This window comes from Heterodontus francisci, chromosome 4, assembly GCF_036365525.1.
Source record: "Heterodontus francisci isolate sHetFra1 chromosome 4, sHetFra1.hap1, whole genome shotgun sequence".
In the NCBI taxonomy this organism is placed as follows: Eukaryota; Metazoa; Chordata; class Chondrichthyes; order Heterodontiformes; family Heterodontidae; genus Heterodontus; species Heterodontus francisci.
In genome coordinates, this window is record NC_090374.1 from 157,027,649 (window position 1) to 157,046,408 (window position 18,760).

Below are 18,760 nucleotides of genomic sequence, written 5' to 3' on the forward strand. Positions count from 1 at the left end.
AAGTTACCTATCTCTCCTAAATTTTCATATAGATTTAGAATCCTAAGCTATTGTTTCCACAGAATATGTTGAGATAGCTAATACTGCACAGTACCAGCTTACTTCAACAAGAGTAAGAGGTAAGTTTGGACAGAAATATTTATTGTAAAGCAACAGTTTTACTAAAATAGCACCAAACTCTCAAGGAATGACACGGTACATTTTCTTCAAGAGCAGGATTATTTTTAAATACCCAATAATAGCATTAGAAAATAAGCTTGGAGCATTCTTAGTCAATTATACAATGCGACAATCGTGCAGTTAAAAGTAGAGAGCAATACCCAAATATACCACACTCTTTCCTTCAGCTTTTCCTCCTAACACCATTACATGCCATCCGCCTTCATTCCCCTGAACATTCTTTTCTATCCCCTCTCTCCATCATCAAACAGCCTGTGGGTTGTTTTTAACTAAAATAAAAATTAAACAACTAACATTTTACTAAAAAAGCAGTCCAGATATTGGGGGGTAATTTTTACTTACCTGACTCACACAGAGTGAGCTGGGCAGAAAATCATGTGGAACCGCAATTCGAGATGCCCCCAACATCCTGTGGAGTTTTAACTCCACAGTAAGTCTGTGCCGTCACTGATCAATTCCTGGCCGGATGCAAGCCTGATTGACAGGCTAGGTTGGGCCTCCAGTCGGGCAGGGAGCCAATCGATGAAGGCCGCAGCAGCAGGCAAGTCTGCGCCAGGGACTGGTTGGGTGGGGGGGTGAGGTCAGGGTCTGGGGTAGGAGAGAAGTTAGAGGCCTCATGGTGGGGGAGGGAATCAGGGGCCTAATAGTGTGGTGGTGGAAATGGGGACTGGGAGGTCAGAGATCAGGAGGGGTGGGGGAACATCATTGGGGGGTGGGGCAGTTGCCTGATCGCGAAGGCTCCTCAGGATCTAAGTGATAGGTGTAAAAGGTACTTATCTCCTTAATCCACAAGTCCTCACTTTGATGAAACTGCCGGAATTTCCGACACTTGGGGAATGATAGCCTCATTATCATACTTCAAGTTCCAATCCGCCTTGTAGGAGCAGGTTTGTTCGCCCGCCAACCTTCAGCCTCAGTTAAAGCCAGAAATGAGCAGGTTGGAGATGGATCTGGGTTAGGAAACAGATTTCTCAGACTTTAACCCCCACCTACTCGAACCCCCCCACCCCCCATTATTTTGAAAGTGGAATGCTAGAAACTATGGCCAAGGTGAGAGAGTTGACAGGCCTTGCCTGTCTGGAAGGTCAAGGCCAGAGTGGGAAATCAGGTATCAGTGGGAAGTGTTTGTGAAGAGGCAAATTAATGCTCAAAAAATTGTTTTGAAAAGTTGAACAGGGGCTTGAACACAAGATGGAGGTAGGTGAAGCCCATCAGCCAGTCTACATGATTTTTCACAATAGAGGACTCAGGGTGAAGAGCTATGGAATTAGTCAAGAAATAAAATATTTTCACACATTCTTACCTTGATCTTGTGCAGTAGTGAAGCAAAAATAAAAGTAAAAATGCTTTTCATTATTTGGTCCAGCAACATGGAGGCAAAGATGAGATGGAGAGACAGAAAATAAAGGCACAGGCAAAATGCTGCTGAACATATGCCAGAGACTGGCAATCAAAAGACAGGTAGGAACATGCTCACCTTGTTTTAAACACCATAATTTCACTATTTTCTTAAGATTGCAGCAATCTGCACTGAACACTGCAAGTAACCTTGATAACAGCCCCAAAATATGGGAATCTCAAGATGATAATGTTATTTGGGTACGATTAACACAAGTGAAATTTTTGATCAGCATGATTGTCATTAAACATATGAAGCTGTGCAAATTTTAAGAACAAAACAGATAAAAAAGCAATGCTGCCATTAGGCTAATAAAGCATACCGATAATAAAATGCTATAGGAACAAAACTAAAATGTTCTTGAGCCTTAACGTTGTACGATTATAGTTCCATGTGCTACTCAAATGGTCCACATGCTACCAACCCCCATTGAGAAAGCTACAAATACCAAGACTTCATGGCCTACATCTTATTTAGCTCAATATGCTGTCTCTAAACACAACTGAATTTGGAATGGGTTATTTGCACTGCTGGATGTTTTTCTCAGTTCATACATCTATTACACTAAACAGAACTTCTAGTGATAAGACTGAAATAGGTCAAACTTTGAAATTTAAATAAAAATATGATCATTGCTAATGAGCGGCAATTTGGAAGCCTGGTGCAGCTCAATCACAGAACTGCCAGGCAATCCTGCTACCGGACGCGTAGGCACACTGCATTTAAAATCAAGCAAGAATCTATTAGGCATTACTTTTCTTCCTGTAGAAGTGGAAGAGTCAAATACAAAGCACTTATGACCCTAAGAGAGCCTCCTGCAAGCCACTTGGGAGGTCAATGAAGTGTTGGCAGCATGGGCTGGGTTCTGCAATCAATTTTAAGTGTTATTAATCTCCTTGGGGTTTATCTGTTCACTCATCACAGGAATCACTGCCATTGAAAATAGATGCCATACTTAATAAGACATAAAACCTCACAGCACAGAAAAAAGCCATTTGTCCCATCATGCCTATACCAGTATCTCCTTGCCTTCTCCCTTTGCCTTATCTTTTCAAAAGCATTGCAACAGCAGATTATTCTTCATCCAAGATTGACATTTTATTCCGACAGGGTTCCGAAGAAGGGTCACTTACCCGAAACGTTAACTCTGCTTCTCTCTCCATAGATGCTGCCAGACACAGTGGCACAGTGGTTAGCACCGCAGCCTCACAGCTCCAGCGACCCGGGTTCAATTCTGGGTACTGCCTGTGCGGAGTTTGCAAGTTCTCCCTGTGTCTGCGTGGGTTTCCTCCGGGTGCTCCGGTTTCCTCCCACATGCCAAAGACTTGCAGGTTGGTAGGTAAATTGGCCATTATAAATTGCCCCTAGTATAGGTAGGTGGTAGGGAAATATAGGGACAGGTGGGGATGTGGTAGGAATATGGGATTAGTGTAGGATTAGTATAAATGGGTGGTTGATGGTCGGCACAGACTCGGTGGGCCGAAGGACCTGTTTCAGTGCTGTATCTCTAAACTAAACTAAACCTGCTGAGTATTTCCAGCATTTCCTGTTTTTATTTGACATTTTATTGCTCGTGCTCTCTAACTCACTTTTCCCCACCCATTCATCTTCCCCATGGACTAACAAATTCCTTCTCCCAGAAATGAACACCATTATATCAAAATCTCCAACAAAATAACAGGAAGCTCTTCTCCACATTTCTTTTCTGTCAATTATTTTTGGGAGGAAACTATGAGCCGAATTTTGTCGAGCTCCCGACGTCGGGCTCCATGGCGGGGAAGACCGGAAGATCGTAGCAGCAGAGGCCCGCCACGGAGCCCGACACCAGGAATTCCGGGCCTGATCTTCCCAGCGGCAGGGAAGCTCCGCGGCAGGACCCGGATTTCATTAGTCGAATCACCTATTTAAATACATTTATATAGAAGCCGGAGCAATCTTACTGGCAGTTCTTGATTTTCTGAGCGACATGCAGCACTCCTGCGCCTTCACTTTCCTGTCCGGGGAAAGCTGTCACCACAGAGGTGGGGAAGGGGGGAACTCAGCATTTTTAGTGAACTGGGGGGGGAGCGAGGAGAGTTGAACTCTGCACTTAGGTCAGTTGTGGAGAGGGTGAAAGAGGTCAACTCTGTACTTAGTGCAGTTGGGATGAAACAGGGGTAATCTGGACTTTTCTGGTGTAGTTGCGGGGGGGTGGTGTGGGTCAAACTATATTTTCTGTTGCAGTTGGCAGGGGGGAAACGGGGTCAACTTTGATCTGTCAACGCAGGCCTGGCAGCCCTTTAAAAATAGCACCAGCGCCTGTGCAGGGGCAGCTGATGCTGTTGCCAGCATCGCAGAGCCGGCCCCATGATTTGGGGGGGCGGGGGGTGTTGGGTGCAGACCACACTGTGGATGGAAGTGAGCCACTGCGCACTAGATCGCAGCGACATGGTGGCGCACAGCCTGTGCGAGGGCCACCATATTTCTCCCCACCACTACTCCCAGGAGCGGCAGAATAAAATTCAGCCCTATGTCTCTTCTATATTTGATATAAACCTCCCATCCCAACTAGCAAGACAATATCCTTCTGTGGCTTCGTTACCTTTTGCAAACATGCAACTATATCATTTGTCCTGTGCTCTTACACCAGAGAATCTATAATCAAGTCAGAGAATAGACTGGTCATTATTTTTCACGTGTCAAAACAGCACAATGTAGGATATAAAAACAAGAAATGCTGGAACCACTCAGCAGGTCTGGCAGCATCTGTGGAAAGAGAAGCAGAGTTAACGTTTTGGGTCAGTGACCCTTCGCACAATGTAGGATTGGGCATGGAGTCCAAAAGCAAGGAAGCAATCCTAAACATTTACTAAACACTTGATGGACTCCAGCTGAAGTAATGTGGCTAATTCTGGGCATCACACTTTAGAAACGATGGCCATGAAAGCAACTTTGGAAGTGTGGAAAATTCATCAAGGAATGTCAGGTTGACGCCCCAACTTGTTCCCACCTCCAGGCGAATTTCCTAGGAGCAGGCGGATTGGGATCGGCTGCCCATCCACCAGAGGTGGGCAAGCAATTAAGACAGTTAAGGTCTCAATTAACTGCCAATTTCATAGAAGGAAGCAAGTTTCCCAGCATCACACAGGCCACCCGCTGTGTCTGGAGCCTGGCAATGAACAGGAGGCAGCTTCACAGCGGGCGGTCCGAGCTGCGTAACAATTGAAGCTCATGAATCCTCAAGCAGAAGGCCTGCTATTGCTGAGAGAGACTGATGCCTCTGCTATTGCTGTACCTGATGCAATGGCTGGCACTCCCCTCCTACTGAAGGTGCCTCTATTGCACTGCTGATGGTCCCTCAGCAACACCAATCCTGCGAAGGCAGATGGTGGCCATAACTACGGGTCACGCTGAATGCACTGCCCGACTCTGGAACCCACCTGCCGCCCCAATTGGATGGCACCCCCGGAGGCAGCCTATTAACTGGCCGCCTCCTATAAAATTGCACTGGAGGCCTGAACTCAGACACCAGCGATGCCCAATATTATTATTAGTCCCAGAGGATTCCGACCGATGTCAAGGCCTTGGAAAGGCTGCAGAGAAGATTTACTAGAATGGTATCAAGGATCAGGGACTTCAGCATACAGAATTGTTCTCCTTACAGCAGCAAGAGTTAAGGGGGGAATATACTAGTGTTCACAAACATGAAGGGTGTTGATAAGTAAATAAGGAGAAACTGTTTTCAGTGGCAGAAGGGTCAGTAATTTAAGGACACAGATTTAAGGCAATTGGCAAAGGAACCAGACGTGTAACGCACTGCCTGACAGGGTGGTGGAAGCAGATTCAACAGCAACGTTCAAAATGAAATTGAATAAATACCTGAAGAGGAAGAAATTGTAAGACTGTGGGAAAATACCAGGGGAGTGGAACTAATGTTATAGCTCTTTCAAAGCACTGGAAGAGACACGATGGACCAAATGGCCTCCTTCTGTGCTGTATCATTCCAATCTAATTTATTTACCCAAAACTACAGTTGGTTAAATTTTTTAAAACATTTGGAACTCATAGATATCAATATTATGGGGAACAAATCTTTTGTTCCTGTCAACGAACAGAGCATTAAAGAGCGGCGGCCATTTTGCTTAAAACGAGAAACTATTGACGATGAACTTAATCAATTGTTTAGCCGAACAGTATTTAGGGATCAAATTTGCATTGAACATTCGTCAAACTATTTTGCAGACAAAAGCTACCATTTTTCCCCTTACTGTCTCTTTGAAAGTTGTGCTGAATCTGAATTTAGCCCTTTGATGTGATTTGAGGGAAAGGGAGCAGAATAACAACCTTATTTGGAATTCAAAGGTGCCTTTTAATGCCAGCAGGTTTTCCTTTCAACAATGGGTTGTAATATTGGTGTTTTTGTATTGGTTTGTTTGATTTTTCATAGACTAATGACAATGTACACTATCCTAACTCTTTAGCTTAATCTCTATTCATATGCTTTTTGGTTACCCAGGATATTATAGAGTCCATATATTTAGATGAAAGGCCAATACTCTGACACACTTTTAACAAAGAAAAAAATTATTCTATAACATTAAGGAACATCTGGTACTCTAATTTCCCATAAAAGAACAGATGGGAACTAGTGGGCGAGCAAAATCAGGAAATACAAGATGCCATTGTAACTTCTCAAAAATGACTGACCACTAAGTTAAGCTACTCAGCAAGCGAACATCGTGCCACACTGCATCCTGCAGCCTATTTGGCTACGTTAACTGACTTATTACATTTTGATGCCAATTTACACAATTTAACTTTTTTTTTAAACTTACTTAATCCATACTCCAATAGGACTTGGCCGGAAATTGGAGCTAATGACATCAGTTTAGTGCTTATACAAGATTAACTGACATGCTAACCTTTTAAACACTGAAAGAGCCTGAAGCCATCAAAATAAACAGCATGGAGCATTTCAACTTTCAAAAGAAACACCAGAAATATCCAAAAACAGACCTTACACTGGTCAAATTGGTTATGATGGAAATACATAACATTACTGGTTTTCTATGGGGAAGAATAAATGGAGAAATTACCCCTTCCATCTCCTAAATCGTGTGTGACTATTCTTCCTGGTGCTATGGTGTAAATATGAAGGCAGCAAAAATCCCATCAGAAAAATGAATTACAAAAATATACTAACAATTGTAATAAACTGTGGTAGTGCCGAATCAAACTGAGGAGGACTTCCGTGGCATTAGTGGTTGTTTGCCAAAACAAATCACAAAGCATTTGGTCCAATACATTATAACATTGTGAAACTCACCTCTGGCAGGTTTGCAAAGCATCCTTCATTGTTCCAATGGCTGCAAGGATATCCTGTTGCTCAAAGGTCATGGCTGCCTGCATCGCATGCATAGTGCTGTAACCTAGGGCATGGTACATGCTGTCTTTGGACCTGCATTAAAAACAGCTAGTTACATATCTGTGGGCAGGGGAGGGGGTGGGGGGCGGGGGGAGAATAAAAACTGAGCACTGCTCAATGTGAAAGAGAGGGTACATATTGGGTAGGTTTTGCCCCAATATAGTTGAATTACAGGCACTTTCCTTCAATTTGTTTTTGGCAAACCTCCCTTCCTTTGTTTATTTTCCCCATGCAATTTCTAGGTTTCGATTGTTTCGAGCTGCATCAATTGGCTCTCTGCCAATATTATTCTATTTTAAACCTATAGTCAACATGGCTGATAATCAAGTAGCACATCCACATTATGTTATTAAACTATCTTCCTCTCTCTCTCTCTCCCTCCCCCAGACTTTACAGATTCTTCATTCAGCCATCACTCCTTGTTTAAAAGGCATATACCTGTTTCAAAATTTACCGATATTAAGCCATTATTGGGGGTAATTTTAACCTGACTTGGAAAACTCACAGGATTGTGGGCAATGCTGGCTTTACTACATCCCGCCTGATTTTACTCTCCACTGAAGTTAATGGAAAGTAATATTGGGTGGGATGCAAAACTGGCATTCCACCCAATTCAATTTCCTGATGGGCGGGTTAGGTTAAAATTACCTCTATTGTGCTTGCAATTGAGAAATGGCTGTCACACATATCACGATGAGCACTATTTGAACATTCCAGTACCTTTTTTATATACAATATATAGGGATCTCTGTTAATGGGATGATGTAGAATTGGGGCATAACAACTTCAAGTTTGGACAGAAAATACAAGATTGCCTCCGCAATAAGTTTTTTTTAAAAAGTTGTTTACATCCCACTAAAGTGAATGGGATAGCAATAAACTGCATTAACAAAATGTTCTTTTACAGCACATGGCTTAGTGACAAAGTGAAACTAAGACTGGATCTAAATTCTAACTAATTTATCTGAACAAACAACTCTTAGAATGCTTTCCAAAGTGCAAAACAAAGGAACTTTATGATATCCAGAAATTAAAAGTAACATTTACAAAAATACAACTCTAATCTGAAGCCATCAGACCGATCAAGGTAACATGATCAATAGGCTAAACAAAACTTAAAACAGAAACTAGGAGGGAGGGGAGTTGTGTGCTCTGCAAATTACAGAATATAGGTGTTTGGAAAATTCATATGATCTTCCTCATTCTTGGAATGATGTTTATCCTTCACATACCTTAGGGGAGACTCATTCTTCAACCAGGAGAAAAGTCTCTGGGATAGAGTTGATGCAGGGAGACTTCTCCTTCTTGGCCTCCTTGTCTCGAGAGACAATGGGTAAGCGCCTGGAGATGGTCAGTGGTTTGTGAAGCAGCGCCTGGAGTGGCTATAAAGGCCAATTCTAGAGTGACAGACTCTTCCACAGGCGCTGCAGATAAAACTGGTTGTCGGGGCTGTTACACAGTTGGCTCTCTCCTTGCACTTCTATCTTTTTTCCTGCCAACTGCTAAGTCCCTTTGACTCGCCACCCCTTAGCCCCGCCTTTATGGCTGTCCGCCAGCTCCGGTGATCACTGGCAACTGACTCCCACGACTTGTGGTCAATGTCACAGGACTTCATGTCGCGTTTGCAGACGTCTTTAAAGTGGAGACATGGACGGCCGGTGGGTCTGATACCAGTGACGAGCTCGCTGTACAATGTGTCCTTGGCATCTTTCATGCGGATCGCATGGCCAAGCCATTTCAAGCGCCACTGGCTCAGTAGGGTGTATATGGTGGGGATGTTGGCCGCCTCGATGACTTCTGCGCTGGAGATACGGTCCTCCCACCTGATGCCAAGGATTCTTCAGAGCCAGCGAAGATGAAATGGGTTGAGACATCACTCTTGGCTGACATACGTTGTCCAGGCCTCGCTGCCGTAGAGCAAGGTACTGAGGACACAGGCTTCAAACACTCCGACCTTTGTGTTCCGTGTCAGTGCACCATTTTCCCACACCCTCTTTGCCAGTCTGGACATAGCAGCAGATGCCGTTCCCATGCGCTTGTTGATTTCTGCATCGAGAGACAGGTTACTGGTGATAGTTGAGCCTAGATAGGTGAACTCTTGAACCACTTCCAGAGTGTGGTCGCCGATAATGATAGATGGAGCATTTCTGACGTCCTGTCCCATGATGTTCGTTTTCTTAAGGCTGATGGTTAGGCCAAATTTGTTGCAGGCAGCCGCAATCCTGTCAGACACTCTTCTGTGGGGGATGTTAATGCAGCATTGTCAGAAAAGAGGAGTTCCCTGATGAGGGCTTTCCGTACTTTGGTCTTCGCTCTCAGACGGGCAAGGTTGAACAACCTGCCATCTGATCCTGTGTGGAGGAAAATTCCTTCTTCTGAAGACTTGAACGCATGAGAGAGCAGCAGTGAGAAGATCCCAAACAGTGTAGGTGCGAGAACACTGCTCTGTTTCACGCTACTCAGGATAGGAAAGGGGTCTGAGGAGGCACTGCTACGCTGAATTGTGCCTTTCATATTGTCATGGAATGAGGTGATGATAATTAGTAGCTTTGGTGGACATCAAATCTTTGCTAGTAGTCTGAAGAGACCACGTCTGCTGACGAGGTCAAAGACTTTGGTGAAATCTATGAAAGCAATGTAGAGGGGCATCTGTTTTTCGCGGCATTTCTCCTGTAGCGGGCGAAGGGAAAACAGCATGTCAATGGTGGATCTCTCTGCTCGAAAGCCGCACTATGCCTCAGGGTAGACATGCTCAGCCAACTTCTGGAGTCTGTTTAAAATGACTTGAGCGAAGACTTTTCCCACTATGCTCAGCAGGGAGATTCCATGGTAGTTGCTGCAGTCACCGCGGTCACCCTTGTTCTTATAGAGGGTGATGATATTGGCATCGCGCATGTCCTGTGGTACTGCTCCCTCATCCCAGCACAGGCAAAGCAGTTCGTAGAGTGCTGAAAGTATAGCAGGCTTGGCACTCTTGATTACTCCAGGGATAATGCCGTCCTTTCCAGGGGCTTTTCCACTGGCTAGAGAATCAATGGCAGCACTGAGTTCCGATTTTGTCGGCTGTTCGTCCAGCTCATCCATGACTGGCAGAGACTGGGCTGCATTGAGGGCAGTATCAGTGACAACATTTTCCCTGGAATACAGTTCTCGATCGTGCTCCACCCAGCAGTCCACTTGCTTGCGTTGGTCAGTGATCGTTTTCCCTGATTTAGACTTGAGGGGGGCGATCTTCCAGATGGTTGGCCCAAAAGCTCTCTTAATGCCATCATACATTCCTCTGATGTTTCCGGTGTCGGAGGCCAGCTGAATACGACTGCATCGGTGTTGGTCATTTGCACAGCGCCTGGCTGTTCTTTATGCAGCGCTTCTGGCTACTTTAAGTGCTACGAATGTTAACTCGCTGGGGGCTTTCTTGTAGTTCAACAGTACAGTGTGCTTAGCGGCTATGACAGGTTCCAACTCTTCAAAGTGAGATTGAAACCAATCTGCATTCTGCTTCTGACGTTTGCCAAAGGTGGTCATTGCTGAATCATAGATGGTGTCTCTGATGTGGGCCCACTTCGTCTCTGCATCCCCTGCAGGAGTGTTTTGAAGGGCTTTTTCAAGTGAATTAAAAAACTTATGTAACAGCTGTGGATAAGATATTATCGACTCATACACTTAAAAGAGACTAAATGTTTTTCCAGTTCTTTAATACATTAAAAATATCTGCCTTTGAATATTTCCTGTGAAAAAATGGTATAAACACCTCAAGTCAGAGTTACAAATTGTGGAAATGGAGGTGGAAGCAGAATGTCAGATGAACTCAAATAAAAAGCGGAACACCACATCAAAGGGAAGCAATCCTGCTTCAGTATCTCCCACATAACTCACTGCAACCGACACCACTACAGCGCTAAGATACTGAGAGTGAGCCAACCATAATTTGACAGCGATTTCATATGAAGTGCCAGAAATAATTTTCTTTGGAAGCAGAATGAAGAGAATACTGTAAAGGCATAAATATTGTTCTATGTGGCTACCTTCTAAATGGAGTGTAAGCAATTCTTGACATTGATCCATATGGCAGCCACAGCTAAAATGGAAGAAACATTCTCTTTATGTAATGGTGGACAACTTATCAGTTCATATCAAAGGTATACATATATCACATTGTATGGGCTTCATCACATACCACACCAATAAGTTTTTGAAGTCTACATACGAACATACGAATTAGGAGTCGTCGGCCACTCAGCCCTTCGAGCCTGCTCCGCCATTCAATAAGTTCATGGCTGAACTGATCACTTCACATTTCTACCTACCCCCGATAACCTTCCACCCCTTTGCTTATCAAGAATCTATCTACCTCTGCCTTAAAAATATTCAAAGACTCTGCTTCCACCATCTTTTGAGGAAGAGAATTCCAAAGACTCACGACCCTCTGAGAAAAAAAATTTCATCTCTGTCTTAAATGGGCAACCCCTTATTTTTAAACAGTGTCCCCTAGTTCTAGATTCTCCCACAAGAGGAAACATCCTTTCCACATCCACCCTGTCAAGACCCCTCAGGATCTTAAATGTTTCAATCAAGTCACCTCATAGTCTTCTAAATTCCAGCGGATACAAGGCTAGCCTGTCCAATCTTTCCTCGCAAGACAGCCCACCCATTCCAGATATTGGTCTAGTAAACCTTCTCTGCACTGCCTCCAAAGCATTTACATCCTTCCTTAAATAAGGAGACCAGTACTCCAGGTGTGGTCTCACCAATGCCCTGTATAGCTGAAGCATAACCTCCCTACTTTTGTATTCAATTCCCCTCACAATAAATGATAACATTCTATTAGCTACCTAATTACTTGCTGTACCTGCATACTAACCTTTTGCGATTCATGCTCTAGGATGCCCAGATCTCTCTGCATCTCAGAGCTCTGCAATCTCTCACCATTTAGATAATATGCTTCTTTTTTATTCTTCCTGTTGGGACAATTTCTCACTTTCCCACATTCTATTCCATTTGCCAGGGCTTTGCCCACTCATTTAACCTATCGATATCCCTTTGTAGCCTCCTTATGTCCTCTTCACAAGTTACTTTCCTACCTATCCTTGTGTCATCAGCAAATTTAGCAAACATACCCTCAGTTCCTTCATCCAAGTCATTTATATAAATTGTAAAAACTTGAGGCCCCAGCACTGATCCCTGTAGCACACTACTCGTTACATCTTGACAACCAGAAAATGACCCATTTACGCCTACTCTCTGTTTCCTGTTAGCTAGCCAATCTTCTATCCATACCAATATGTTACCCCCTACACTATGAGCTTTTATTTTCTGTAATAACCTTTGATATGGCACCTTATCAAATGCCTTCCAAAAATCTAAGTACAATACATTCACCAGTTCCCCTTTATCCACAGTACATGTAACTCCCTCAAAGAACTCCAATAAATTGGTTAAACATGATTTCCTTTTCACAAAACCACGTTGACTCTGCCTGATTACCTTGAATTTTTCTAAATATCCTGCTGTAAAATCTTTACTAATAGCTTCGAACATTTTCCCCAAGACAGATGTTAAGCTAACTGGCCTGTAGTTTCCTGCTTTCTGTCTCCTTCCCTTTCTGAATAAAGGAGTTACATTCGCTATTTTCCAATCTAATGGAACCTTCCCCGAATCAAGGGAATTTTGGATAATTAAAACGAACGCATCAATTCTCTCACTAGCCACTTCTTTTAACACCCTAGGATGAAGTCCATCAGGACCCAGGGACTTGTCAGCCCACAGCTCCAACAATTTACTCAGTACCACTTCCCTTGTGATTGTAATTTTCTTTGAGTTCCTCCCTCCCTTCCATTTCCTGACTTACAACTAATACTGGGATGTTATTTGTATCCTCTATCGTGAAGATCAATGCAAAATATCTGTTCTATTCATCTGCCATCTCCTTATTATCCATTATTAATTCCCCAGACTCACTTTCTATAGGACCAACGTTCAATTTGTTAATGCTTTTCTTTTTTAATTATCTATAGAAACTCTTACCATCTGTCTTTATACTTCTAGCTAGCTTTCTCTCATACTCTAATTTTACCTTCCTTATCAATCTTTTAATCATTCTTTGCTGTTTTTTATACTATGACCAATCTTCTGACCTGCCTCCCATCTTTGCACTATTATAGGCTTTTTCTTTAAGTTTGATACTATCTTTAACTGTTTTAGTTTTCCACTGTTAACCATTGTTATGGACAGGTGGAAAATGATGTGGCTGGTTTCCACTGGTCACCTCCCAACTGACCACAGGTAGCATTTTGTTTTAAATTAGTGTTTGAGCCGCTGTGTTTTGTTGTCCAAATAAACAGGCAGACAGTGACAGTTTTTCTCCTGAGTTTAACAGAAGATTAAATAGTTATTGAACAATAATCACCCAAACTGTTCATGCCACCACCCAAGCACACATTCACTCTCTCATGCACACTCAAGAAAAGATAGATAGAAGGTAAAGGGTAAGAGGCGTTAAGAGTTCAAGGTGTAAAAGTCCGCTGTTTCCAGGAAAAACCTCTGGGATCCTCTTAGAAGGTGAGTTTTACAGTTGCAGACCTGTTTGCTGGTCGTCTTGCCCTTGTTGGGTTGCTGAAGTCTCCTAGCACTTCAGTTTGTAGACAGTGCTGGTATCACTTATTTCAATTTTCACAGGAGTAGTTCAAAAGGCACTCTCTTACTTCTCTACTGCAGTTGGTTGCCAACTTGTCTCAGCACGGGTTCAAATGCCTTCGCTGCAATTGATCGAACTCTCTCTGCCTAGTGCTGGTATTAAAGATGGCTTTTGATGTTCTCTTTCTCTCTCTGTGCTGGAATTAAAGATGGCTTTTGATGTTCTCTCTGTGGCTGGAGATCCCAGACTGATGATCTTGATGTTCTGATGACTGATGACTCCCTTTGTTCTCCAAAAAGGTTATCTTTAAAGGTAAATTCATAAAGTGTTAGTTTCCCCATGTGGCTTTAAGCTTTTGGTTCCTGAAGGGCTATGTAATAACTTCTGATCTCAGCCAATGTTGATAAGATGTGGGATATTTAGTGATCGTAGCTGGAGATGGAGCGCCTGCTGATGCCTTTGTTTTAGCTCACTTTGTGGACAGCTCACATCCATGTGTGATGAGCGGTTTCATTTCAATGCAGATGGGGTTAATGAGTTTCAGTTCTAGCAGACATGGATGTATATTCCAGTGCTGGAGAATGTATGTGTCATGTGACTTTGTCCTCAATCTTGTTGAAAGCAAGCGTACCAGTCTTTTTAAATAGTTCTTTTTATGCAACTCTTCTGTTTATTTTGTATTTTCATCGCTGCACTTCCCAAGAGCATGACAACGAGCTACATAATTGGAGAAAGAACTCGGAACTTCTAGTGTTAACTTCAAATGAGACCAAAGCACAGCTCAATCCAAGATGCAAACAAATGAATCCCCAACAGGCATGTGCAGCACCTAGACCGGTCAGGTGAGTAAATCGAATGTGTAATGTTGCAATTTATAGCTTTAAAAGTGTTTATCCTGACACTACAGTACAAATCATTCACTTGTTATGCTATAGCTTTAAACTTACCAGTATTTTGACTCTTAAAATTATGGTGGGGAGTAGGATCTAAGGTGCAATTAGAGGACAATTCACTATCTAAAAAAATACTATTCTGCACTTGTACAAGAACCTGTTCAGGCCTCAGTTAGAATACTGTGCCCCGTTTTAGTCTCCTCCAATGGTGAGGGATATTGAGACTTTGGAAAGCGTGCAGAGGAGGGCCACAAGTTCCATTTCCAGTTTAAAGCACCTTAGTTATCTACATTATGGTTTTCTTCTTGTATGCTCCTGTTCAAAATCGTGTTTCCAGGAATTAATGGCTGACAAAATGGGTCACTGTGACAAAATCAAGCTGGCCCTCAACCAACGGCTGGAGATGCTGCTGCTCATCAGGTCCATCCACTCTGCTGCAAAGGCCGCAAGGACAAGCAAGGACATGGACCAACTTGAGCAGCGCTGGTTCAAGACATTCCTCACTGGGCTGCTGAGGGAACAGAAAGTCAGGAAGGACTCTGCTCCCTCCCGCACTAGGGTGTAGATGGTGGTTGCACCAGACGCTTGCCACAAAGACAATCATAGCAGCAGAGAGGCAGCCCGTAGATTTCTCAACTTCTCACTCCTTAAGAAGGGGAAGTATGCAGGCAGCCAATTTATGCACAAGCTCCCACAAACAGCATTAGGATAATGGCCAAATGATCTGTTTTAGTACTGTTGAATCAGGGGCAAATATTGGCCAGGACACCAGGGAGAACGCTCCTGCTCTTCTTCAAAAAAAGTGCCATGGGATCTTTTACATGCAGCTGAGCAGACAGGGCCTCAGTTTAACAGCTCATCCAAAAGGCAGCACTCCAACAGTGCAGCACTCCCTCAGAACTACACTAGAGTGCCAGCCTAGATCTTTGAAGTCTCTGTAATGGGACTTGAACCCATAACCTTCTGACTCAGACAAGAGCGCAAACAACAGCACCATGGCTGACACCTGACTAGCAAAAGATCTGCATGGCAGGCATACATCAGGAACAATATGGAGTCAATAATCTGAGTGAGAATATAAGGTCAATCATAGGCCAACCTCATGTCAAATTGTGGGCAATTTTGTGTCATGTAAATCACATCCACTAAGAACTAGGTTTAGGCTACCAAATTTAATTTACTTAATGCCCTTACAACCGGTACAGAAAAGACATTTTCATTCCTTTAGTCTGGGCTAGATTCATACATATATGCTAGAAGAGAGAGGACAACAATGTTACAGGTGTAACCACCCCGTTCTCAAGCTCAATAACATAAAACCAACCTTTAAAAGTGAGGCTAAAAGGAAATGCCCGGGACTGCCAAAAATCTTTTTTTGTGGTAACTAACAAAACATCTTGAAATTAATAAAAGTGAGATTATTTTCTCTTTTCAACATGTATAGGTACATACTCTGTACTCTAAAGGTTAACTTATTTTCTTATAATATTCACAACACATACACTAGTATTGTCGATAACCGATTGGACAGGAAAGCAGTCCAAATCCAAGGTAAAATCTATTATGGGAAATGTGGAACTACACACTGAAAAATTCTTCATTCAACTCAAATTCAGAAGACTGCTTACCAAGGCCGCAGCAAATCCAAAGCTTCAGAGAATTTGTTATTTAAGAATAAACTCAGTGCAATGTTGCATTCCTCCAGGGCACTCTTCAAGTCCATCTGGGATGCCCTAATATAATAAAAAGTAAACAATAAACACTATTCCACTGGCAATGGTTGTCATTCTGCACATTATTGGAATGGATGAAAAGATAATTGAAGACATGACAAACACTAAAGTGAACTAAATCTGAAAGCTAGCTAACATTAAGAACTTTCCACCAGGTTCATTGAGACATTAACAGGAAGTATGAAGGGCTCATAGGAAAGCAAAAGGTCATGCCTGCATCTTGACTCAGTCTTAATCGAAATTAAAAACATAAATACACATGCACCCTTAATCATAACGAATATAGGAGTCTCCCTGCACTGCAAGGGAATGGCTACCATGGAGAAGACACCTCTTACACCCTTGGAAATGTGTTTTTAAGAGGCAGAATCTGAAGGGAGAACTCTAAGACTGCATTATTTGCTGATCAATTTATTTTCACTTCCTCCACTCAAAGGCATTGACCCCTTGCTGTTATACAGTTCCACGAGCCCCATTTGCCCTCTGTGCCTTGTCCAAATTGTCATCATTCACGTGCAAATCTCAACAGTGAGCAGAAGTATGTTATTGACCTATGGGGGACCATCATTGATGTGGCCAATCCTTTTTCATTCAAAGTCCACACGAAATGTACATTCAGCAGAGCTTGCTGGGCACCTCCAACCAGCACAAGCAACCCTAGCTTTTTTTCATCTCATTAACTCAAATGCTAGGACCAACATATTAGCATCTCTATTGCTGCCGTGGTAGAGATTAGCAACAGAACACAGACGTGAACCTGGGATCGTGCTGATTTCTATGTCTGACTACTGATTGGATAAATGTACTGAGCCAACTGAGGAGCTGATCCACTTTATTGTTAATGGTTGGTTGTAAAATGGGTCCTCATGTCTCGTACTTTCACTGTCCAGAGGCATGGAGGAAGCCAGTCGCCTTCCTGGGGTGCACCAGCTACTTCTGGCGCCCAAGTTGGTAGAGGACATCAAGCAGAGCTTCCCCTCTCTGCTGTCTCTATTCCATCTCCCTGTCGTCCTGCAGACCCAGAGGCACTGCAGCTGCAGCCGGCCTTTGTGTGGACTGGTCACCAAATCCTCTGCCCTCCCCATGAGGATGCAACAACACTCCCTGTCAAATCGAGGAACTCACAACACCTCCAAAAACACTGCACAGTACTTATAGACACTGCAATAGCAGAAGCTCTTCAAATACACCTTACTTGAAATGTGGGTATCTGGTCCTTTACATGACGCCAGTGGTGGGCCTCTCGTAGCAGAACGCTTGATCGTTGGTGAGTGGTGTATGAATTTATTGAATACTACTTGGTCCAATTTAGGGAACGGGCGTCACATCATTCAGTAAGGCTGTGTGACATCAGGATAGCATCAGTTCAGCTGCTTCCAACTTTCACAAGAGATACCTGTGGGAGCACCCTCGTCAAGAGGGCACGCCATATGGGCTGCGCCAGAAGTAGCTGGTGCACCCCAGGAAGGCGACTGGCTTCCAGAATGCCACCTTCAGTTCTACTATATGAATTCTGCACCCAGACAGTCCAAATTTAGAGCAAGAACACAGAAAGATATCCAGAAAGGAAGTTGATTGGAAGTGACAACAATAAAGCAGTTTCGATACAGTGTCTCAAAAATCTTGGAAGTTTGGATTGTGACACAACATGACAAAATGGAAGGATAGATTCCAAACAAGATCAAGTTAAATCTGTTGAGAATGACTTAATGACTTCCTCCTTACTGCAATCAGTTATTTTTGCAAGTTACTCAGGTGATTGAAATAAAGAATGTAATGTAACACATTAAGCACTTATAATGATTAACCAGATGGAAGGGGGGAAATATCCTGAGAATCCAAGAAAGAACATTAGATAGCATGCTGAGGCCAGAACTTAGATGTCAGAACCTGCAGGCCAAGGAGAGATGGAACTCATTCAGCACAGAAAAGAACTCAACTTCAATGTAGCAGGGAAACTGATACCCAAATAAAAAGATTTATGACTTACTAATTATGCTACAGGCAGAAATCTTGCTAATATCCATTACTGCTTTACAAATGTGCAGGCATGAACACATTACAACTTATTGAAGATTTTAAGTCATTCCAACCATGGCTATGAAATTGTGTCCAACACTGTCCTGTCATAATGAAAACATTTAGTTCCTTTTTATTCTTTACACCTTCAACCTTCACAAAATTAAAACTACAAACAGAATACCAGTCATGTCTTACCATACATAATGGGCTGCGTCCATAAGCAAAGCAATCAATGAATCAAATTTCTCAATCGGGTTAGTGGGATGCTGCGCACAAATGCTGAAGAAACCATCAATGGCAGAAGCATAACTGGACTGCAGGAATTCTACGGAACTTTTCAAGTTTTCAAGAACCTGGCTGCATGACAATTCAATAGACCCACCAGGAAATGAGACAGGTCATATGATATTGCAATTAGTTACCACAAATGGAGGGCAGATAATATGATTAGCTGTTTGATTACAGAACGCCAGTGAAAAAAATGTAGAAAACAGC

At 43.0% G+C, this 18,760-nt stretch overlaps 1 protein-coding gene across 5 annotated transcripts in view; it reads right to left on the reverse strand.

Moving 5' to 3' along the window:
* Positions 1 to 18,760, reverse strand: part of LOC137369347 (tetratricopeptide repeat protein 39B) — a 188,593-nt gene that overhangs the window by 80,173 nt on the left and 89,660 nt on the right. For all 5 annotated transcript variants that reach the window (XR_010974933.1, XM_068030427.1, XM_068030430.1 and 2 more), the window contains exons 3-4: positions 16,139 to 16,243; positions 6,885 to 7,016 (exon numbers count right to left, since the gene is read on the reverse strand). Coding sequence is in view for 4 of the 5 variants with exons in the window: in XM_068030427.1 (XP_067886528.1) it covers positions 6,885 to 7,016; positions 16,139 to 16,243 (237 nt within the window). In the remaining variant the exon portion in view is untranslated. The remainder of the gene's footprint in view (positions 1 to 6,884; positions 7,017 to 16,138; positions 16,244 to 18,760) is intronic.